Consider the following 25547-nt stretch of genomic DNA (forward strand, 5'->3'; position numbering starts at 1 on the left):
GAATTGTTTGCTCTGTTTCTCAAAATTGGAAAATATTTTTGAAATGCACTAACCTAATAAAATTATGGAACATTTAAATATTTTAATTTTTGTATAGGTATAAATTCCGTATATGCCCACGATGGCCGCGTAACTTAAACGCCGGCTTATATAGTCGAAGATCCCAGGTTCAAATCCTGGATCTGACAAGTACACATATTGTTTTTTTTAATTTGTGTATGAGTCAGAGTATGGACATATTAGGTTGAGCAAGTGGCTGACATCCATTTGTCGTAAAAATAAAAATCTGTTATTACAAACCTCCACTCTGCGGAGGCCCATATGATCCTATTAGGATCGGACATGGTCGAAAGAAAGAAAAGAAAATAAATTCCGTGTACAGTTTTCTTATATTGGTTTATATGTATTTTTATTTTTATTGATATAATAAAGTATTAGGTACCTAAAGTGTCCTAAAAAATAGTCTTCCACAGTAAAAACATGAAATACTTATACTATTTAGTTGGAATAGGCAATGCAATGAGGAATTAAAATATACGTTATCAGTGATTTTAAAAGTAAAATCTGAATAAAACTCATCTAAACAAATTGATTCGATATGCCTAAAGTATATGGTCCAATGATTTCAACAAAAGCTTTCTATTAAAGAAGCCCTAAAATGGTCACGCGCATCTTAAAAAAAGTGCTTAAATTTCTAGAGAAAATAAAAGAAAAAGAAGAGGCCGAAGAGATTATGCGATGGAGCAAGGAAACCAGAGCCGGCCCTGGTCATCCCCACCGCATTTTGCCCCTCTCGATACTACTTTGTATAAAAGAGTTGCTGACTTACTATCTCGTTTATATCACTTTAAGTCAGTGCTGTAAGATACTCGCAATCAAGGTAAGCTTGTGCAAAATTATATTCAGTGTATTTAGTAGATGAAAAAATATACCTATTCACCGGAATCCACGACAAAGTTATAGGAAAGCTCCAGATATGAATAGCTGGTTATCAATCAATTGGACACTTTTTCGGCAGTGATGCTTTCTTGGACCTGTTGTATTATCAAACAATGGACGTCAAAGATAATAATAAATACATACACGATAATATAGTCGTTTTAAAAAATATATTTCGGTGTGTATTTTTTACATTGTATGTAATTAAATACTTCTTATATATTTGTCTATGGATTGAAAAAAATGAAGTACCATTTTAAAACCAAATTTAGTGTTGGTTCAATAATCAAGTCTTACGGGAGCTGAAAGATGAGAAATACCAATATTTTGTAAATTTAAATTAATTTTATTCATCAATGTTTAATTTACAATTGCAACTTATAATATATTACTAAAACTAGGTAGCTATTTAAGTGACATAACTTTGTGGTGGATTTCTATTGATTTTCTATTAAAATTTCAGAATTTAACCAGTGGAAAAGTATGCGAAATTCTTTATCCTAGATTAAAATTCATCTGTTGATTGGTTGTTAAACTTAGTGCGATGTGATTATTTTATCCAGTGTATGTATTCCTTATTTTTTGTTTTATGTACATATTTATTTTTAAGTCAGTATTTTACAATGATATACATATGCCAAATTTCGATGTTAGATTAAATTATTATAATTGGTAATACGTATTTTTATTTTACAATGAAACTAAACATCAAAACAGTAATACCAGAGTCTGAAATCCATTATTTTTATTAGCAGATACCTAAATAGTTTTAGTGTATATTTTATACTGGTACATGGTAGTTAAATCAGTAGATTAATAATAACCATATTATTTGATAAAATTGGTTTCATAGCGATGATTTGCGAAAAAAACTTTTACTGTTTAGCATTAATAGCAATAATATACAAATTTTTAACGTAGGTAACTACAGATAAATATATTTTGTAATTACACGAAATTTAGTTTAAGAAAAGTTTTTATAGTCAAACTCCTCAAATGTTATAAAATTAACCGTTTTATGTATGTAAGTATAACGTTTTTTTTCTAATAAATAACTCAAAACTTCTCAAAAAAAATATCCGATTGTTTTTCAAAGTAAACTGTATTGATTTAAAGTCGTTAAACTCGATTTTTCTAAAATAATCCTAATATACTCCGATATTGGTTTCAGCCTTAAACTCACATTGTTAAATAGAATAATACAATGATCGAAGTAAATAACAATATTATGTAGTACTTATTCCACACAGTTTAATAACCACCAGGACTGGTTCGTCCGCTATAAAATGACAAAATATACAATCTTACATCCCGATCCTGATCAGGTCTATTATTAAATTTTGTGATATAGGTTCCGCGTATTGTGTGTTTATTTATGTCTTTCTACCCAGACCATTAAAACCAACACCAACACCAACACCATTAAAAAAGACGAATAAATCTTTACGGTCAGACATAAAATAGCATCATTGCTAAACATATTAATAAAATGCATTAATACTGCAGAAACCACTTAAATATTCGTGAACCTTTAAAGTCATTGACCTTTACGTCTTTTAAAACAGGATTTTTTGAAAACTGATATATCTAGTTTTGTAACAGGATAGAAAAAAACCATTAGTCAAAACCCTGTGGCTATTTTTCTTTAGAGTGTTCGATGTTTCTAAAATTAAAATAAGTTACGTAACTTTCATTGGAATATTGCTATATTATATAATAAAGAATATATTCGACTCTTCACAAGCGAACCTTCTGTTTTCCAGGATGTCTATGCTTTTTCACCCCCCCCCCTCCGTTTGATTACATTGCGGTACTTCTAACGGTTTTCCCGAGAAATATTAATGGCCGTGAAGATTTTTCGAGCTATTTTTCAAAACAACTTTTGGATCCGGGTTATTTTATAAGAATTATTCATAGTCGAGTGTGCACTCCATATTTAAAAATGTAAATTGATTAGTATGGTATCACGATTCTTCTTAATCCTGCATACAATGTATCTATACGGCTACGTGACTCACACCAATAAAGTTTGCACATGTTAATAAGTGGCTAAAACACTTACGTATTTTACTGCTAAATAAATCGATAGATTCTAAATTATTATTCGTATGAACAAATTCAAATTTTAAAACGTTTTATAATTTAAAGAATCGAGTCCCAAATTCCATTTTCTGTTCTTATTTTAAAATTAAATAAAAACAAGTTGTTAAAATGAAATTTTAAGTAGACGTCGTAGTCATCTCGGCGGTTTTAAATGAATAAAATAATTCTATACGAAAGATGGGGTTTTTCTCATTTTTTTCCAATCTATTAAACTGGTTTTTGTATCGTGAAAGTCTGTCATTTTTTACAAAAATAAAGAACTTATTTAAAAAAAAAATCATACGACTAATTATAGCAATTGTAATAATATATAACTATTATGGCCTTCCATCAAGAAATACAATAAATAAAATTCATTATGATTGAATATCTCAATGAGATTTGATTTTAGATCTTTTCTTTCAATATGTACCTATTTAATAATTAATTATTATTGTAAATTCCTCCGACATATTATATTATTGTACCTGTTTAATTTATAAATATTTCATAATGACCGATATAATGCAACTACCTATTTTTCATAAAGTTTTTATTCAAAATTAGATGGCTAAATTATTTCAGCAAAACATCTTATTATTTTCAATATTCTCTTTCGTTTTACTACTAATAATTTTATTAGATAAATAACTGAATTGTCTGATTTAAACTGTTCCTAAAATGGCATCCTTATTAAATACGTACAAAGTAACGAATTATTGCTATTATTTAAAATGTCATAACATTCAAAATGTGTGGTAAGTATCTATCACACCTTAAACATCCATTGTTTCACAAAATGTGTACATTGTAAACTAATGATTTGTGTTGTGTTAAAATACTAAATAATGTTCTATCACAGGCTTCTAAAATCTGAGCGATGCATTGTTTTGTGTTTATATTATGTTAAACGTTACATCACTACATGATGTATTATATCATACATTATTATCAATCACGTGATGGCAGACATGACATTATGTACAGCAATATGTTTGTATATGACAGGCTTTAACTAACTGTTTGCAATTATACGACATTTATTTTTATTGCCAGTGCAATAAATATATTTGAAAATCGAACCACATTTGAATTATTATCCACTAAATTTGAAATTATAAAAATAATTCTTAACAGTAAGTGGAACATATGGCTATAATATGAATGAATGGATATCTTATATTACTTATGTGCATCGTCACGCTTTTTAATACCACGCATTTTGTTATTAAGTTATTATCCTTCCTCAGTTTAAAAAAACTGGATATTAGAGTCATTGAACCTTCAAATAAGAGTATAGATGCATCGATATGTAAAAATTGGAATAAAACATATTATTTTAATCATTATTTAACACCTTTAAAATATTTGTCAATTCAATATGTGCTTATAGATAAATTTAATTCATTTAATATCCTACACATATGATTTAATCTTAACCTAATCACAATAAATAAGTCATTGTGTTTTAAATAACAAAATCATTATCCGTCGTTATGAAAATGCAAAACCTTATTGAAACCGTTATAGGAAATAAAACATAATATTTTTACTTAAAAACAAATTATATCTAGGTATATTTAACATATTTTTATATGTAGTCTTTTTAGGTGGTGTTTATGAGAAAGAATAAAAAATAGCACACACAAATACGAGTTTAAAATGTCTACATTAGATAATATTATTTACGTCTTTGTTGTCCAAGTCCATCAACATCTGTGTCAAGAGAGATTGTTAGTATTACGTTTCGTAATTCAACTTTGATTTCTTCAACACATACGATTTGGAATGAGTTTCATTGCATACATAACAATATTATTGTATAGGTATGCGCAAAAAGAGATTAATCAATATTTGAATAAAAAAAAGTAAGCATATTTGACGACAAACACAATTATTGAGATTTAAAAACTTTTAAATAATTTTACAAACACACCCAACTAAATCGGTTAAAGGGAAATCGTTAAAAACTATATTATGGCCATTTATCTGTTTTTTTAATGTAAGACTATTCAAACAATAATTAATAATTTATATTCAAGTATTTAACACATGTTTTACTGAAAATGCATGCATAAACTGATTAACAAGTAGGTAATAATTTTGATAATTTATTTATGATTTCTTTTAAAGAGAAATTTTAGAAAACACGTTTAGAAAAAATGCATAGCTTTAATTTCTTATCAAATGTATCACCATCATATTGTGATAAATGTATTAAATTAAATATGTTTTTCTCGTATTTTACATATAAATTATAACAACCAATATATTATAAAATACCTTGCTACAGGTAGAAACAAGAAAAATATGAAGAAAAAAATCGATTTTGCTATTTAATGTTTCATAAAATAGTCTAAAACACACAAAACTTGTTTGTCTTCCACATTTAATAACCTGACTTGCACCTATGATTATTATCAATAGTTGATTTAAAAAATAATCGTCTCAATAAAATATCGCAACAGGTAACAATTATGCAAATCACTTGCGCATAAAAACATAAACGTTTCTATATAAATACACACTCGGAAAAAGGTCGAACTCTATTGACCTTTAAGATAATAGCATTTTCACTTTCTGTATAAATATTTTATTGATTATTGTCATTACATCGCTTATATTAATTGTATATCAATTTTTCCTTACATAAACCGAACCTTACTAATAAAATAACGATACAACGGCTATTATCTCATTCATAATATTACTATTTTCGGCTGTAATTGAAACGTCATATGCCATCCAATTACTGACAATTGAAACGAATATAATATAGACAAACTATTATTTTGTCAACATAATACAATTTACATAACATCACTATTAACTTTTATATTACCATTGTAACATTGAATGGTTATCATTTCAAATTCCTGTGAACCTTCTCTAGTTCCATGGTCCAGTTATAACAGTCCTAAATTTTTGAATATAGTATTGTTTTAAAACTATAGTTTGTACTACTTTTGATCTATATTTTAAGACATGTATAACAGTTTAATAGGTATGACCTAAACGGAAGAAAATATTTACACATATTTGCATCAGAACGATTTAATTGTACACAAAAGACCGCTTTCGTATCTGGCAACATTTTTTTTCGTAAAGCACCGATTTTCTTTGACGCGGATAATGGAATCGATTTGTCAAAATATTTAAAAGGGGGCCTCGAAACAGTTAAAACCAGTCATACAATTAATAAATTATAAAATAATCGTATTTATCACAAATTATATTAAAAATGTCGCCCAAAGCATAACAATATTTCTGAAACTAACATCAAAGCCATCAAAGGGGTATCATCATACATAGCAACATTACTCAAACAGATACATGCTTGTACGCAGAGATAAACCACTAATATTATTATGTGCCATCATTATCACCCCCAATTTATTTTTAGTTATATGGTGTGAATTATGGTTTTATCGTACGAGGGCTTAAATTCGGCCAGTTCGTCGGTTTCCACGTCCTTAAACCCACAACTGGCAAACTAGAAGTACTAATTTGGTATTAGTATTTCTATTGTCTTTCGACAATGCGATAATAATAATTAATGCATGTCAGTCACAGTTACTGTAGTTGCACAAGTGTACATCCATGCATAGGGACGATTATGTACATTGAATACGAATAATATGCGACAATGCATTCAATGATGAATATTGTTATTATTAGGTATGTTAAAATGGTGCTCGTTCATCCGGGTGGATACGAATAAACGTTTCGTTCAAGGCTAATAATAATTATGGTTGATTGTCTTTTTTTATTCTCGTTTAGCGGTGAGGTCGTGAGATATTCGTTTCCGAGACTCATTATTTTCATCTTTTTATGAACCTGTCGACTGGATTCCAAGTTTGGAAGATAACCTTTCAACTTGAGAAAAATACTATGCAAGATTTACCAATACGCTGTATGAACAAATATCTACAATATCAGATAATTTAGAGCCGTAGATAAACGTATAAGTACCTACATGTAATCGATAATGCTTAATTATTATAACAAGATTTTGGAATAAATAAACGGCATTCTATTCAATTTGATTATATTATGACCTTTTTGATAAATAATGTAAGTGATGTATAAGTATATAGTACATATAATATAGTCCCTACTTACTTATTTGTTATGCAGGATTACATAGTAGTTGCTCATCGAAATATCAGTAATATTTTAACATAGTTGTTTTCAAACTTCCTCATTTGACGGCGCTCGTATCAACATTCTCTAAAAGAATTTTTGTATTTCATTCTTAACTAATTAACAAAAAATCCCCTTAGAATCAGGCCCAAAACTTTATTTTTTAGCGTGTCTAGAGCTTCAACCAAAAGTGTCCCTATCAAAATCAGACGTAAGTTTTCTCTGCATGTCAATTATTACATATATTTTTTAATCAAAATATCATACGGATTTATAAATATTGGACACAGTGTATAGACCTCAATGGCACAATGTTTAAATAACGGACGAATAGTCCTTATCTTGTTGTTAAAGGAATAACAAGGAAACACTAAAGTATTAATGGTATGATAGGGTACAGATCTCAGGTTTGGAAAAATAGTGAATAAATACATGATAAAGAATATGTTATTTTCAAAAGTTTGTCACGTAAACATAACGTTCATTCAATATTTGCGGACAGTCGGCTCGCTTCGTGTCTTTTGATTTTATGTTACTTCAAAACCGATACCACACCCCGTAAGATAAGCCAATATCCATTTTTTTTTGTATTCTCTGGGAATTATTACATTTTTATCGCCTAAAGAAAACAGCCACCGAAGTATATGAATCCGTTATTTTTCGAACGTGTACGTTGGCCCTGCTGATTGCTTGCAGCGGGGCATGTCGTCGCGGTGCACACTTTGAATACCTCTGACTTAACATATTGTTATTTTAAAAAAAATGTTAAGCATATGGGCATCCACAGAGTAAAGTTTATATGAATGGTTTTTACAGGAATGATTGTTATCCATTCGCTTAACTGGTCAAGTCTTCGCTCTATCGAACCGAAATGGAAATTAGAGATAGGTACTATTCAACCGTGGGGACAATTATAACATACTCTGATTTAGCTCTATAGTGTATTTTGTTTTATTTATTCGAACTATACAATATATTTGCCAATTTCTTTTTACCACAATAATTTTAGAAGATAAATAAGTGGTGTATTATAATAAATTCAATTGGAGAATGTGCATTTAAAATAATCTCGCAGCAAAAAGAAGACTTGGACAGCTTCGTCGAGATCGTGAAAAATTGTGGTTATTTATTTAAATTTAATGTATACGTCAATTTGATAGCAATCATAAATTTGATGCAATCTTACCCGTGACTTTTAGTGGCAGTTTACATGTCAACCGTTTCTTTTCAGCTCATAAAACATAAAAGAAAGTTTTACACAAACTTAAACTTGAAAATTGACAACAACAAAAATGATCACGCCTTAAATATAAGTCACGCCTCGGTTATTATTGAAATCATCGTCTATTGAGCGGAACTTTTGACACTATATTGGACGAATTTTCCACGGAAATTTTCTATTTTTAGACCATCTGTTCAACCGCAGACATTCTATTTGAGAAGAATAGACGAGGTCATCTTTATTGTTTGCATTTTCATTTTAAATATATGGGTTTTTAATTAACATAAAGCCTCGAGATGTTACAGGTATTTATTTTGTCGCTGTTCTTTATTGATAAAAATAAATATTTATTTCTAGTAAGTTGGCAATATTAATAACTAGTATTTCTACAAAGACGATAACATTTATTGACTAGGTGTTTCAAATAATTTTTGAAAACATTCAAAAATAATATTGGGAGAAATAAGGGACAAAAAATATATTTCATAATATCGGTGAAATTATAGTATTTGTTTTTTTTTTTAAATTAACAAAATTGAAATACATATTATCCCGAACTGTCTTCAAATCGAATCGAGCGAATTTTACTTCCTGAGTATTCTAATTTAAAAAATCGTGTTTCCTATCGGATATCAGACTTTTTATTATTATCTTTCTGTTGACCTGTCACAAATTAATTGCAGTATGTGTCCCTTATAACATATTTTTATATAATTAATATTTTACCATTATTCCAGTTTTGCATATAATACGTTTTAACCTTAAAAACTGCATATTTCTTCACTACTTGCTACGAAAATATAATCCTAAATTACCATAATATAAGCCTTTAGTTAAATTCACATCGATTTGATGCATACATATTTTCTGATAGTCCGTAATGTATTCGGAGCCATTCATTGGTCGGCGTATTACTATTAAACGGTATGCGGTAGGGTGCTCTCGTGGTGCAGTGCGTAGTGCGCTTGCCTTCCACCCGAGAGTTCTGGGTTCGACCCGGTGAGGACACAATATTTATGTGATTTTCTCAAAGTCTGGGTGTTTGTGATTATTCAAAATTACTAACAACCACTTTGTACGAAAAAGCAAGGACATGATTATTAATAATTCTAAAAAACGGTATGCAGCCAATGAGATATTGACTGACATCAGTGAAGAGTGATTTTCAGCCAATGAGATTTTATATCAAGTTTGCCCAAACTGAAAGTGGGCAATGTGCGATTTTCTTTTGTGAAAACATCTCCATGAGCGTAGCAAAAAAAATCATACCTCATTGATCTGAATTACATTGGTTTCAGATTAATAAACAAATTCAATTGTTTCGTTCAGCGACCCTATAAATTAACAAAATGTCGAATTCTGATTGCCGCCAGGATCATTAATATAATATGTATGTATATGAATATGTAAGATAGGTAACATTATGAATTTAGTATCTATTATAATAATTAGGATAAATACATAAATTTTATTAAGTATATTTTTGTAAGGCTACCTTTTCTTGACGTCCATTACGACATATGTAAAAGAAAATATTGTATCATGCGTTTGCCAACTATCTTTAAAATAAAACCGAGGTATCCTTTAATTATTGTTAATCGTTGAAGTCAATTAAATTTCACAGCTCTAATAACAATTATACTGTCCCAATATGATAAATATTACCCTATTTTGATTTATTCTGTGGGTCGATTCCTAAATTAAAAATAAATTACTGTTTTCGCTCACACCCCTCTTAAAGTGGAAGTTATATTACATAAGTACCTTTTACAAGAAATTAGTGTTGGTCATTTGATCAATTCTAGCTGCAGTGAGAAAATAAAATGTATAATTTTTCATTCAACGATCTTAATATCAAAGAATTTAACCATCCTCACAAAAGTGACAAATCAGCGGGAAAAAATGTCAAATCAGACCAAAAGACCATCCCAAAGCAAAAACATGCTGCTATTCTAAAAAAACTACAGAAAGAAATCAGGCAAACAATTTATAAGTGTATTAAAATCGACCACGATGCGGTTAGGACGCCAAGCTAGATCCAATCTAACGAGACAGCTGGCCGTTGCCAATTGAGTATTCATAAATTAATATTCGTACATAAAATATAATAAAATAAAACGTCGTTTATCGACGATATGTTGTGATGCGAAAACTGCTGTCAGCACTTAACAGGTACTTATTGAAATAAGGTTAAACGATTTTTTGTTGTTGGATAAAAATGAGGTTTGACATGTCAATCACGTTTAGTCAGGCACGCAAAAGTAAAAGCGAATTTAGTCAGGCCGTAAAATCACTTTCTACTAGTTTGGCAATTGAACGCGTGTGAACCAGATATTATGTTTTGTTTATCACATTATGCGGACTACTGTCTCGAAACATTTCGCGAAATGTCATCCATTAAGATTAATAATTTTAAAATATGGTCGGACTCATTTCACACGGGGATAAATACATACTTCGTGATGTTCATTTAAAATGATCGTGACAATTATTTTAAATATTAGACATTATCGTGGCAAAAACTGCGGTTGTAACATCGGTTATGTGAATAAATACGAAAAGTGCTTTTTCATGCAACTTTCTACGCTATGATACCAACGCAGACATATATGTAATAAACTATAACTATACAAAGTGTCATAATTACTTTTATGTAACAGAATCTAATATTTTTTGTTTAGTTCACACACGTCAAGGAATGATCAAACAAACTTCGCATTACATAAATTTAACCATTCATCCGCATAATATGACACAATTTTAAAACAATAATGGAAGTTATTTGTTAATAATTAAAGTAGAAGTAGTACCTGATAAATAAAAACTATAGTCAGAAAAACTCATCTTGTTCTTTAATTTGAATTTTGAATCTATTTTTATTATTTACTACAATGTTGCAATAACAAAATAAATTAATCAAAAATTGCCAGAAACTAAAACATTTAAATGTGGAATACAATGGTAGTATGGCAAATGAATGTGGTTACTTTTCCGTGCGTTAAAAAAAAAAATATATATATTCAATTAAAACTAATACGACCAAACTACAATTTTCATAGTGCATTCATTGCGTTTAAAGTGGAACATGTTTAGATTTTCACAAAGATAGTAAAGTTTACACAACATATGCCCACTATTTGGCTTGGCATTTCTTATATAACATTCAGGTCAAACAATCAATTTGTTTCTCTCCCATAAATAGGCAGACGGTGCTTCAAAAGTGTCTCGCAATAATAATTGAACCAATCAACTGGTTGGTATCAACAGCACGATAGATAATACGTCTTTAACAACTAGTACTTAGAATCAACGAAGCTTATTAAAAATACAATATAATAAAGTAAACTCCAATATCATTAAATATGTGGTACATATTATTAAATTTATCTCTAAAAAGAACTACTTATTAGATATCTCCATTTGCCACCGAATGGTGAATTCATTATGTTTTTATTTAGATATTATGTTTTTTTAAATAACTAGAGATGTATAGTAAATAATACATATGAAATAGATTTTTCTAAAAATCCACTACATACCTATGTAAGGATTAAAAAATACGAATAGACAGAAAAGGAATACGATAATATGTTTAAAAAAAATTTAATATACCTACATAATATAGCATTTTTCGGTCACATATTTAGTAGGTACACATTGCAACAATTTTATTTGAAGTCCTTTTGGAATGAAATCAATCAACAGATTTAATTGAAGAATAGTTAGGTATGTTGATAGCAATACAATAAATTATAATTTCAATTGAGACAGGGTTAGTTTCATGCTCTTAGATACAGACATTTCCAACTGAATGCAAAGCTTTATTATCAGTAAGAATTCTATTCTTAAGAAATATTGAACGATTAGATTTTGATAGTATAATAATAATTATGAGGTACCTACACTATTTAAATTTAAAAATAATATATTATTTTGTCGATACAATTCAGATATAATATAAAAGTACGTACTATCTTGATTTTATAATACAGGGCCCTCTACAATGCCTACGCCACGTCGCGTCGTAGACTCCTAAGTAATCGGGCCGGAAAAAAAGCTCTATTCATAATAGGATAAAATGCTTTAGTGTTCCGCAACAAAACTGTTTATCGCTGAGGTGTACCGTAAAAAAGGCTTGCAATTGCAAATCAACAAGAAGACGCGTCATTATATAGAAATATAACGGTACTTCTTTCCCGGGTGGTTACGGCAATCACGCAAATCATATATTATGATAATGTTATCTGTACAAAATTTTATTGAGATCAGACCGACGTTATTTATTTTGATTCACGGGAGCGACTTGCAGTATGTAAGAATGTCACGCATGGTGGTTAAAAGTATTTATTATAATTATTTTATTTTTACAGATGAAGGTTGCTTGCGTGATGGTGTGCGCGCTAGTGGCCCTGGCTTCTGCAGCAATCAACGAGATTCGGCCACAGTCGAGCAAACCCGGCCGATTCTTAACCCTGCCCAATCCACAGAAGTGTGCTTCACGTAAGTGTCATTAACTCATGTTCTATCACTAACAAATCATAATAAAGGCACCGTATAAAGCCAGATAATTATTCTAATTAAAACAACAAGTGGTGTTTTTTCTATAACAAGAATTCAATTTCCAAATCTTTAGATAGCGCATGTATAATGTATAGGTAGTATTTTGAAATAAAACAATTACGAGTCCATTTTTTTTTGCATACTGCTACAAAAATACTTAAAAATATGTAGATATATGATTGTATTGAAAGACTAATTCGGGTCGATTTAGTAAAGGGAACAGCACAATTTTCAGTTAATTGTCTAAGGAAAGAACTTTGCCTATGGACTCAATGAGTACATAACCAAGTATATTATCGAATTTAAAAAAAAAACTATATTGTTTACTTTATATTATTTTTCAGATCCGTAGGAACTGATTAATAGACACACTTTTTAATGTAATTTTCGGTAAACTAGATTCAATTGCATATCTTGTAACTCCGTCACTAGATATCTCCAGTAGTATTGTTAGACTTCGTATCATATTGACCTGTTCAATTTATTTAGTTAAGTTAGAGTAGTTACCAGCCGTTGGTATTCATAACAATATAAGTAACACTCCTTTTTTAACGTTTAAATTCATATGTTAATACAATACAACGCATTAAATTGTTTCCACACTATAGTATCTACGAATTATGTTATACATATGAATATATATTTACAGTCATCAATATAATCAATAAATAATTGAGTGATGAGTTTGCCGGTATCTTTTTATATCCTTGAAATCTGAATATCGCGTTGCGATCTTCTCTTTTTGCCCTTTCACTTATAGGCTTGACCTTCTGTCAACCAGTTGCCTACATGTTTTTTCCGCCAAGTATCTTCGTAACCCGAATGACCACTATGCGAGATGAGTAGGGTAGGAATATCAAGAAACATGAAGATGGAAGCATTTGGCGCAAGAATTATAATTATATATACATTACTAGCAACTTTATCAGGTGCTTGGTATGTTTTGAATTTACCACTCGTGCCGTATTTCATAATGTGTTAATCATTAATTAAAAATGTATAACCGAACGTATGGTAAACGCAGCGACATCTACAGATACCATAGACTAATTGACAGATCAACAGATACTATGTAAAATGTTACCAACATTAATATAGTTCTCTATTCAAACGGAAAAGTATACCCTAAAAATACTATAAGTACATACATTGAACGTATTTTTTTCGTTCGAGTTCTGTCATTTTTATTGATATCATAGAAAAGGCGGAAAAATGTCTCGAGTCTGATTCTGAACTTGACTACCTACCATAATATATTTAGAGGCTGTGAAAAATCTTTATACATTAAGGAAGCCATTAAACGAAACAACGCAATTATATTTTGGAATATTATGTATGCAAATACATTGAAAAAGAAAATATTTCAATATCCCTACTATTATTTAAATAAAATGTTTCATTTAAAGGAAGTTATAATATGATTCAAAAAATCGTAGGTTTTCATGTTTTAAAATAAATACGAGCTGGTTTTTTTGATTGCTTATTGTAAATATTAAAAATGCATCCTTGTGATTTTTACATAATAATACGTTTTATACACGTTTCTCAATTTTTGTAAACTTTCGACGTGGAATTTCTGTGGAAATCTATAATAATTGTGTAAATTATTTTCATGTTATGTTTTAACCTTCGGTGGAAAATATTTGACCCAGGAGTTTTATGAAATTGTATACAATTAAAGTAATCATTAACGAAAAACATAAATGGACAAAAAAAAATCAAGTTATTTCTAGTATTTTTCGCATGATGAACGGCATTTGAAGTAGATAATGTTACAATACAAAAACAACACATATCCTGTGCATATTATTATTTTAGTATTCTGAGACGAGAATTTAAATATTCATTAGTTAAATCTGGTTGTGAATTGTAAATTAATTTAAATAACGAAGACTATTATCATACTAAATAATTTAATCAAAAAATGTGTTCAATGCCAAGGTTTTTGCGGAGAAAAACGCTTTACACGCTTCTCTGTATAATCCTATAATGTAATTAAATATACATTATAATATGTATTATAATAATTATTAATTATTGACGATGTGCATATTACTGATTTAAATAACTATATAGGTATTTTCATATATTTAAATTCAAATTTATTTATATTTACATGAGTATAATGACCATATTATTACAAATTTAAAGTGTTCACGATATAACATAAAAAATAAGCGTTAACAATATTTAAATATAAATACGGGGTAATATGAGTAAAAAAATGACATGGAAGCACGCCGGGTATAAATACTAAGTATACCTTAACTTAAAAAAAACTTGTTAATTAACGTCCGCCTAAACTCACCCACACATAAGTGGAATATATGAATATCCAAAGCACATTTTGATTAAACACAGTTATTGTCTTACCAATTGGCATTACCAATGGCAACTTAGAAGAACAAACAACAGATGCTTCCGGTTGCGAACATACAAGTCAATAAATACTACCAAGAATGGTACCTATTAGTATCGCTTCTCTCTACTGTGCTAATATATATATTATATTAAAACACCTAAATGATCAGTCTGACAGGAGTCTATTTTTATAATTTTCTTTATATCAATACGAAAGTGAAGTGAATCGTATATTATAACTGTTTTATTTATTATTGAAAACGAATGAAATTTAAAAAAGTAAATATTATGTAAACGCCCACGATGGCCTACCGACTAACTCGTCGGCTTATAATGATGTGGGTCCCAGGTTCAAATCCTGAGTCTGGAAAATAGACAAATTGTTTTTCAATGTGTGTTTGTAGTCAGAGTATGGACCTAATAGGTTGAGGTTAACATTCATTTCTCGTAAAAACCAAAATCTGTTAATACAAACCTCCACCCAGTGGAGGTTCATACGACCTTCTTAGGATCGGACATGCTCATAAAACATTATTTATTGAAATAATTTACTATATTGATATTGTAAAACGATTATTCTTTACTCACATTTTTCCCTGAATTGAGTTAAGGGTGGGAAGTTGTTTGACAATACTGCTTACCAAAAATTATATACCTATCTAATTTCATAGCTTTATTAAATCCAGGGCTTTTTTTGTCATGTAACGCGGTGGAACGGCGTTCCGGCACCTTTTTTCACGTTATTTTTAATGTTTCAAAAGCAATTAGACAAAACAATGTTCGCGATTACGTAATACAATTAATTTTCCTGAATAATCTCATGTGAAAAGACATATCCTGAAAAACTATCGCGTTTGATATATGCATTGAATTCTTTTACCATTTCTTCACGTGAATGTGAATGCAAATTAATCTAATTATTACCCCAATTGCCCGTTGAAGACCAAAACAGTTTCGGCAATTTGGTTCATCAAACTCGTCGGACCACCTTTGACACTTTTCGATCCTTCAAAATACGTTGATCGGTGGTTACTCAGTGGAAGACATTCGGCCATAGACTCTAAAATTAAGAAAATTAATCGAAACGATTTGCCAGACGAGAATTGGACTGAACTTTGAAAATCACCATGGTCCCCACAAAGAGGGAGCTGACAGGGCTCTAGCTTGGGGGATCGACCAGATAGTGAGATAAACGCACATCACAAATTTTCTCTAATCGCAAAAAAAATCGCCTGCGACGCTTATTTGCATTTTAAAATATATGGTTGTGTAATTGCATTTTTTGTTAATGTTTGTTGATACACTGAATACCTTTAATTTTACCTCGAACACTCGAAATGATATTTGAATACAATTTTATTAAGTATGTAAGAAGTTTGGGAAGAAGTGAATTCTGGCACCTTTTTTTAAAAAAAAAAAAAAAGCTCTGACTAAATCTATATATAAATGTGATCAATATCTCCAAATCACCTGATATTAAGTTAGGGTTTTTTTATTTTAAGACCACTCGTTTTCATTGGCTATAAAGACTTATAAATCAATTATTTTAAACGATTCACAATATTCAAATTAAACGTCGGTTTACGTTCTGTTTTAAAATATAAGACTTCAACTATTAATTTTATTATCATTAGCCAGTGCAACTGAAAAAAAAATAATAATTCGTCATAATACTACACTTCTTTTTTGCAGAATTTATATATTATATAAATGGGAAAAACATGCCCACTAGGTCCAGCATCAAGAAAAGTGCTGTCGTGACGAATTTCCCCTTGATTGTGCTAATATCATAAATTTATAATATATACTGGCGCCTCATTTTGACAGAGATCTCTTTTTTACGAAGATAGTCGGCAGGTAATTTATGGTAAATTATTTCTAGAGATTACGTCAGTACTTCTGATACCAGTACCAGCCTATTATAGCAGACATCGGAGTTCGCGAAATACTCTTAGTTTCATTCAGAACCGGTCCACCGTGTCATAGCAGTCGCGCAATCGTACCATTAAGCAGACTTATTTATGTATTTACTCCATTATCATTGCCAAAATGGCAAACTTAAATATAAATTTATTACCATTGAAAACACATAACACCACTAATGAATAAAACATTTGTATGTGATCGCTAGACAAACATTTTTTTAAAGATAAAAAACAAATAAAATGTCAACAAACACTATAAAATCATAAAGAAAAATAAATCCAGATCATGTCGTATTTTATTACATTATTATAAACCTGTCGAATCTTAGTAAGATAAGGAAATGCCATTGTAATTCATTAAAAAACAAAAGCACCATGTAGGTATATAATATAAATATATAATATTAAGCTTTATTAACTATGTATTTTATGCCAACGGATATAAACGGTTATAAACTTCCATAAAATAGCTGTGAAAATGAAGCCGGAAATTGTTTTTTCTCGATAGATAAATAAATACAAACAACGTTTCCACAATAATGATAAGTAAACAAGTCAAGTTATTTGAATAGATAACGATAAAAGAAAGTTCTTGTTAATCTCAAAAGGATGTTATTATAATATTGACTCGACCTCTTGTAGCTGAATTCACCCACACGGAAACGAGAAACTGGTATTCCCCGTATTTTACAGACGTTTTCATAATGTATTTTTGAATGATTTTTTAATTAATAATGTAGATATACATGCTTAGTTAATTTTACTACATTAATTTATATTTCCCATATTGTAGGGTCTGATTTTCCCCGTTTAAGGGGGGGAGGCATGCCATCAGAGAACCTAGCGGAAAAATACGAAGCTTGCAATTTGAGATTTTTTTTGATAATTTACAATTTAAACTGTATTAATTAATAAATATATATCTGAAAACATTAAACAGGTTTTTTTTAAAATCAAAGATAAACTTACAATTGTAAAAAAAATGTAATAAAATGTTAATTCGTTGCAGGGCCATATCTTATTATTACATTATATTATAGTCATATTTATTATTAAAATTTAGTTTATTAAGTTTTCAATTTTTGACCGTTTAGATTTTTGACTAATTCATCGTTTTAATATTTTTTATATTTATTTTAAAAAACATCGATTTTTATAAAAATATAAATGTGTATAGGTAACTTGAAATCCTTTTTATTTATATCGTCTTCAACGTCACAGCGCTGCGTGCGCTGACACTGTTACGTCAGGTGGTTTTTTCGCGCTGATACTATTACGTCACGTACTCTTTGAGCGTTGATTTGTCATATACGATACTCTATCTCTGGCACTATCGAGAAGAATTAAATGCTTATTCCTCCTCCTCACAATACTTATACATTCAAAATAATGCTCTTCGTCTGCTTCCGCAAGGGTTTAGGCATTTAATAAAACTCCACGCGATATCGAACACACATTGAATTATAGGCGCAGGGAATGTAGTAGAGGGGAAAGTAAATTTAGAAGTGATATAATGATACATGATAAAAATGTAGAAGACTTGATATAATCGTACTGTAGTGCCGAATATTTCGCGGGAATTGTCTGCAAACTTTGAATGCAACCCGGTATACAAACAGTTCACAGTAAATATAAAAATCAATTATTATTTTTGTTTTTATTAAAGGGTATTTTTTATATAAAGAAATACTTGTCATACTAAATTATTTCTACCATCGGAATGGGCTGTTCACCCTTAACCGAATATTTTGAGCATTCTCAACAATTCAAGACGAATAAGTCTCTTACCCAACAACACAGCAAATATACGTGAAAGAAAAAATATGAGAAAAATAGTTATTAGGTAGATACATATAGTGTTATTTAACGCGTGCATGACGGTTTTGAAGAAATAATATCTCTAAATTTGAATGAATCTTATTTAAATAATATCTTTCATTCAAAAGTTTGTAGGTAAACGAACAGGTGTTGTTTGTTTTCTCAATACATTCGTTACAAAGTCTACGAAACGTGAACTCTTTCGCACATTTGACTTCACCAGTGACGTTCATTTTATAAACCCAACAATTATTTTTTAAAATTTTCTACCTTTTACTTTACTTTTCATACTGTTTTTGTGTTACTGCATATATTTATTTCTTCTTTACACTGTTTTTAAATGTCATGTTGTGAACGTCTTAAATCTGTAATTTGTAATGTTCACGATATGTAAAAAAAAAAAAAAAAATATTATTTATCTAAAATATATCAGTTTCATCAACATAATTTGAAATCTAATTTTAAAAATTTACGTCATTAAATTGATATGTAATGTAGTTATATAAAAGTCTTACCACTTTGACTTTGGACGTCTTAACAGAACTAAAATGCCCCGATCAAACACTTTATAATATGACCTATCAGCACCGACCCCCACTCCCTTCCTTTACACTATATACTATACAGTGCTATACAATTCAAAGCAGGACATGTGTATTATTTCCTACAATAGCCAACTGTTACAATGCTAGCAAATATGGCCGAATAATTCGCGCCAATCGCTGTTGCTGTACACACGGTGCAACCGTATAATAATTGAATCGTTCTAATCAGTCGCATCCGTCAATTGTATACATATTCAGTTTACCGCAGTTTACCGTGAGTTGTTGAATCGGAAACCGATGTCTCATAATAATTATGCTTTATTGCTTTGACATTCCTTTTTCAAATATTTAGAAAAATAGTGACACGAGTATTTAAGAGAATAACCATTTGGTCAATATTGTAATAAAATTTTGAAATACTTTGTACTACACTAAAAGCGTTGTCTTGTTAACGTATAGTCTTGTAAATAATTAAATAAAAAAGCTTAAGTAGAGGAAGAACGCCGCTGTGCTTCAATAGAGAAGCACGTGGTTGGTTGTGAAACGTAGGCAGGTTTTCTACTCGACTTGCATAACCCTTTTGTTTGGCGACAGCACACCGAAGCGAGGTTTTTGATCTTGGTGTCGCTTTGAAAAAAGTCTTATGTTATGTGAAGAAACGATTTCTGAATGATGATTTCGTTACCTCGGCTATATTGGTTTGTATTATTACTACGTAATTTGACCTGCCTGCCTGAATAATATTGTAATTAAATTGGTGACATGACCATTTTACGTCTTTCTAATAGTATAATCAATATATAATATTCACTACGTAATGCATTGTTTGTAAAATGGTAACGTGTTCTTTTGAAAGTTGCAATTTTACGTGAATACCGTAAATTGAAATTGAATTAGCATGATCCAGTTTCGTGTCTCTACTAGGCTAGTAAAAAATTTCGACTCGAGGATTCATTATCTTTCTAATAATTCTTCTATTGACATGTTAAATACCATTAAGGCACTCGAGCACTACTATAAAAAAATCTGTTGTCTGTCTACTCAACTTATTTTCATGATATGCTGCAGCTTTTATGTTCTTGTACCTTTTATTCTAATTTATTTAAAATTTAACGATAAAAAGTGTTATTATTATTTTGCGTGGTATGTAGGCATAAAGCCCACCAAAAAAGCGTTCGGTGCGCTCACTACTGAGTAGGCCCCCTCCCACCCGCGCATTACCCTTCACCTATGTAATAAGGGGCTCAAGGAGCACAAAATAATTATTATTATCAGCGTCTCTCATAACAAAGCAATAAAAATATTATTAAATTTCTCGGGGCTTGTAATTAATATCGGACAAGCAATAACTAAACAAAGAGTTCACTGTTCTTAAATAATGGCTTCTCGCCCGTCTATCGACGACGCTTCGAGGAGCGTGATTTTGCTTGCCGTGTTCAATGAATGGACTACGTTGTATTTTCGTTAATACGTATCGTTGAGAAGCCAAAAAACTGACTCATGGGGCAGGCGGGCACAATGCGTCGTCAAATCCAGTGTGCGCTGACGTATTTGATTACGTTGTATTTTCGATGATTCACATAGAAAATGCAAGCTTTAGTGGACTTTATGCCTTACTGTTGTATTTTATATATTCCGTTTCACATCAGCATGCGCCGTTTATAAATAAATAAAAAATACTCTGTAAACGTATTTTAGGCAATTCGATTTAATCACAGTGCAATTCTGTAAAATAAATCTCAAATCAGAATGCAAAATTACTTGCACTTATTTTAAACATTAATCTTAGTAGAATATTTAAAACTTTTATTTCATATTATATAAAAGCTCAATATGCATAGAATAAAAGTAGTGTTCTTAATCACCTTTGACACCCGTATGTCAATTTTTGTTTAAAACCAGTTACATAAATTATTTGGTTTGGTCAGGATTCGAGCTTCAGGTTTTATAATGACTTTTTGAACACCTACGTATATTTATTTTTATGAACATTTAATATTTTGTTGTGATACAAATTCATATAAGTACATTTTATGTATTTTTCATTAACGACCCGGATGGAAGACATCTTTCGTATAATAAGGCTTAACAAAGGTGTTTTGTATATACGAGTATTTAATAGATTTCCTTTTCTTATTATTTTCGGAAAATTTAGTGTTACATTAGTTATAACATAAACACGGTCATTATACTTAATTCAATAGCGATGATAATTATAAAGAATATAATTAACTGTCCATTATATATAAATTTACGGGCAGAGGACAAATGGTCATTATAAGAAAAATAGAAAAACGGATATGTCGAAAATACCGAAAGGGCCTTGTTATTATTTAATTAATTACGTAGTGCTTACAAATAATTGGTATGATTTTTTTATTAAAGAAATAATGTTATTTTAGTATGTTAAGGTTTCTCCCCAAAGAAAAAAATATTATTTCCTATCTAAGACAGAACCTATGAAGGTGTGTTAATAGATTTTTCATGCCCTTACGAGTCCTAACAGAGTACACCATTTTGATTCAGTTGATTCAGTTGATTCAGTTATTTAATTCCGCATAAGTGGATTTTTATTGGGTGGATTTAGTTCATATTTGATAAAAGGGGCACCGAGGATTACAAGGGTAAAAGTGATATATATGAGAAAAAATCATACAGGCAGTTTTTTCATCATACTTATAAAAAGGAATTAAAAAATATTACTGTTTTGTATGAAAAGCTTTCAGGATTTTATTCCTAACATTGTAGTACCTACTGCATGAACTCCTGTGTAGGTATAAAATTGTTATTATTTTCATAGAAATGTACATAATTTGATTATTTTGGCCTAATCTCTCCTCCTTCAAACACTAAAAACATGAATTCTACAAAAAGATTTTTTGAATAGTAATAATAGATCATTTAAAAATAATGCTTTATTTACAGAATGGTTATGCAGAATTTATAATATTTAACTATGAATTCAACTTTACCACTGTTGTACTTATACTCTTTTAATCCTCTTTATTATTATTCTAACATGTAATGATATCGAATAGTAATAATTCACATAATGCAGATAGATTCTCGTGTTAATCTCGGCAGCTTTGTATTGAATAAGTAGATAGTGCTTACCTAACGTTATCTAAAAAGGCTATATTTTTTGTTGATTCGTGAGATGTCATTAAGTTCTTTGTTGCAGGAGCGCACCTAGCGATTTCAAATAACGACTTTAGAATTAATTTTTGTTTTTTTTGTATTATTTAGCTGTACAAAGGTTACATCAGGTCATGCAGTTTTAAACGATGTAGCGTGCCAACCTACGATTTGGCTTGTACAATAAGTTGTGCAACACACTCACTTACAGGTCGACATTTTCCCAAGTGTGCCCGCAATACCTTCTTGTGAGCCGGTATCCAATATTACACTTAACATATTTTTTATGTGCAATTAAACAAGTGGATAATATGGTATTTCGTAAAATAAACGCAAGAAAAAAACACGGAACATGACAGGTACATGAATAAATTGAATAACACCAGCGCAGCGTGAGTAGCTATGGCCTGTGATAATTATTACGCTTTGATGGCGTGAGAGGTCAATTTCAGCAATTTTGGATTAAGTTTTAATAATAATTATCATTACGCCTTTAATAACAAGTTTGTTTTAGGAAATATTATATTATAATATTACAAGTACAAAGGTATTTCAATATTATGCAATGACACTGTTTTATCTATACAACGTAAATCGGTTGAGTATTTTAGTTTTAGAACGTGGGTACTCAAACGGAGCAGCCATTTTATTTTCACACTTTTATAATAATATAATTATACTAAAATCACTAATTCTCACAAAATCATATAGTACTCGTATTATGTATTCATGTTGTTTAGTTTGCTAAAACTTGCTGTATTTTACAACGTTTTTCTTAGCTCGTATTCTTATTTGTCCGGTGGTTCTTTGTCCGGTAAAAATCTTGCAATCGATTTTTAACTAACTTTCCGACTAGCTAGACATTTGAAACTTTTAGAATATATCAGAACACAATGCCAATGCATTTTTAATACTTTTAGCCATCTTTAAGTAGAATTGAATTAATTTTCAGTTAATACTGTTTTGTATGAAAAGTTATTTCGATACCATTATTGGTTGCTCTGGGGGTCCTAGCAACTAAATTATTAATATATACGTGCGTTACTATGGAAATCAATATGACATGTCAAAATGACATTTCAGTATTATTTCTATCTCAGTACAATTTTTTTTTGATCGTTTAAGCTAGTCAAGTCAAGTTTATATGATTCAACAGAAAATTTAAAAACGTTGTATATAAAAAGTTCTTTTTATCTTGTAAATATTTAATTAAAATCATGTCGGTTTATTGGTCTAAGAAAAAACGGAAAAAAAAACATTATGGATAAAAACTGTGACCCGGTACTATTTTATCGACCACTACACCAGTATATCCATATTACAAAGTAACTCCCAGACTGATAAAGATTGAGCAGTCTTACAGCCGATGTACCAATTGTCTACAAAACCTTTATGAATGGAGGTTGCGTAGACGATAGAATTTGCTTCTGCTGCTTTCAAACTTTCTCCGTATTGTAAACTAAAGTAAATCATACATCTCATTGCACAAAATATAGCCGAAGTATACAGCCTTCCTGCGCAAGATAGTAGCTATCTAATCTAACAAATAATCCAGTATATCGGGTATTTTCAAAATTTCTTTGCCTCTGGCATCTTGTAAACCGACAAGAACCGTGTTTTATTTAGGCATGAATTTTATTTCAGTACGATATGACCCAAAGAGGATGTTCTCTTGGGATATTCTGTAGACTACAATTCGGTTATACTATACCTAGCACCTGATACCCATCCACCCAGTGACCAGATTTATCCTGATCTTAATCGGATGATCGCAAAAGTATCCTAATTAAAAAAAATGGTTTCTCAAAAGTGACCAGTTAGAAATACGTATAAATTGAACTGCAGTAGATAATATCGTGGGCGTACAGGCAGAAGTCACTAACTCCAGTTTTGACGAAATTGAGATTTTAATGTCATTATATAGAAAAAGTCATGCTGATTGATTGGCAGAAGTCACGATTTAAGATTATTGAACATATAAAAACATAAAAGTAATGAATAACTCAAAAAATAAAAATTTTACAACCATTATAAGAATACCAAAAACACAAAACATTGATTATCTTAGAACTGTTTATTTGGAGTTAGTGACTTCTGCTTGTACGCGCACGATATATACCTACTTAAAATTAGTGAACAGTGATCATAATAATATAATTATTATTATTGAAATGTGATAAATATGGTGGGCCGCCACACTTGGAGATAGCTCTTTAGTCTTGACCTATAAAAAAATACCCTTCCATGTAATCTTATTATATGACTGGGATTGTCTGATTGAATAATCTTGTTAGTAGTTGTAAGTTGGTTAGAAAAGTTAGATTTCCCTAAAAAATAATTCTCAGCAATAAAGGTACGAACGCGGCTGAATAGCAACAATACTTGTTAGTTATTATGAGAAATTAATGTAAACATAGTGTCTTGGTTATGACTCGATTTTTTAATCGTCATTCGTCAACCCGGGCAACACTTGTATCATAACTTTTGATTTTTTAATTTTTAACCTTAAAGTATGTACTCACTAGGAAATAACGATGTCTCTTGTGAAATAACTTTTCGGTTAAATACAAAGTTGCTGCCAAGAATAATTATTTACAACTCATAATAAATAATGTTTCGCGAAACATCTTATATAAATCTACTCCTCGTGCAGTACAGCGACATAGCCATCGTACATTTTTATTTATTATAAACTTATAATATATTACCAATATACACACATTGACTTAATACGAACAGTGATTTGTACTCATAGTTAAGCTATATAGAATTATATTTTTGATAAATGTGACTCTTCTCTATCTCTCTGTTTTATAT

General features: G+C 30.0%; 1 protein-coding gene across 1 annotated transcript in view; it reads left to right on the forward strand.

Moving 5' to 3' along the window:
- Positions 1-839: 839 nt before the first annotated feature.
- The window catches only part of slf (C-type lectin domain-containing protein slf), a 39874-nt gene continuing 15166 nt past the window's right edge, over positions 840-25547 (forward strand). Inside the window, exons 1-2 of the mRNA XM_085955855.1 lie at positions 840-880; positions 12757-12886. Coding sequence (XP_085811981.1) covers positions 12757-12886 — 130 coding nt within the window. The 5' untranslated portion in view covers positions 840-880. The remainder of the gene's footprint in view (positions 881-12756; positions 12887-25547) is intronic.

This window comes from Rhyacophila brunnea, unplaced genomic scaffold, assembly GCF_057557595.1.
Source record: "Rhyacophila brunnea isolate RB1 unplaced genomic scaffold, BYU_Rbru_1.0 scaffold_5, whole genome shotgun sequence".
In the NCBI taxonomy this organism is placed as follows: Eukaryota; Metazoa; Arthropoda; class Insecta; order Trichoptera; family Rhyacophilidae; genus Rhyacophila; species Rhyacophila brunnea.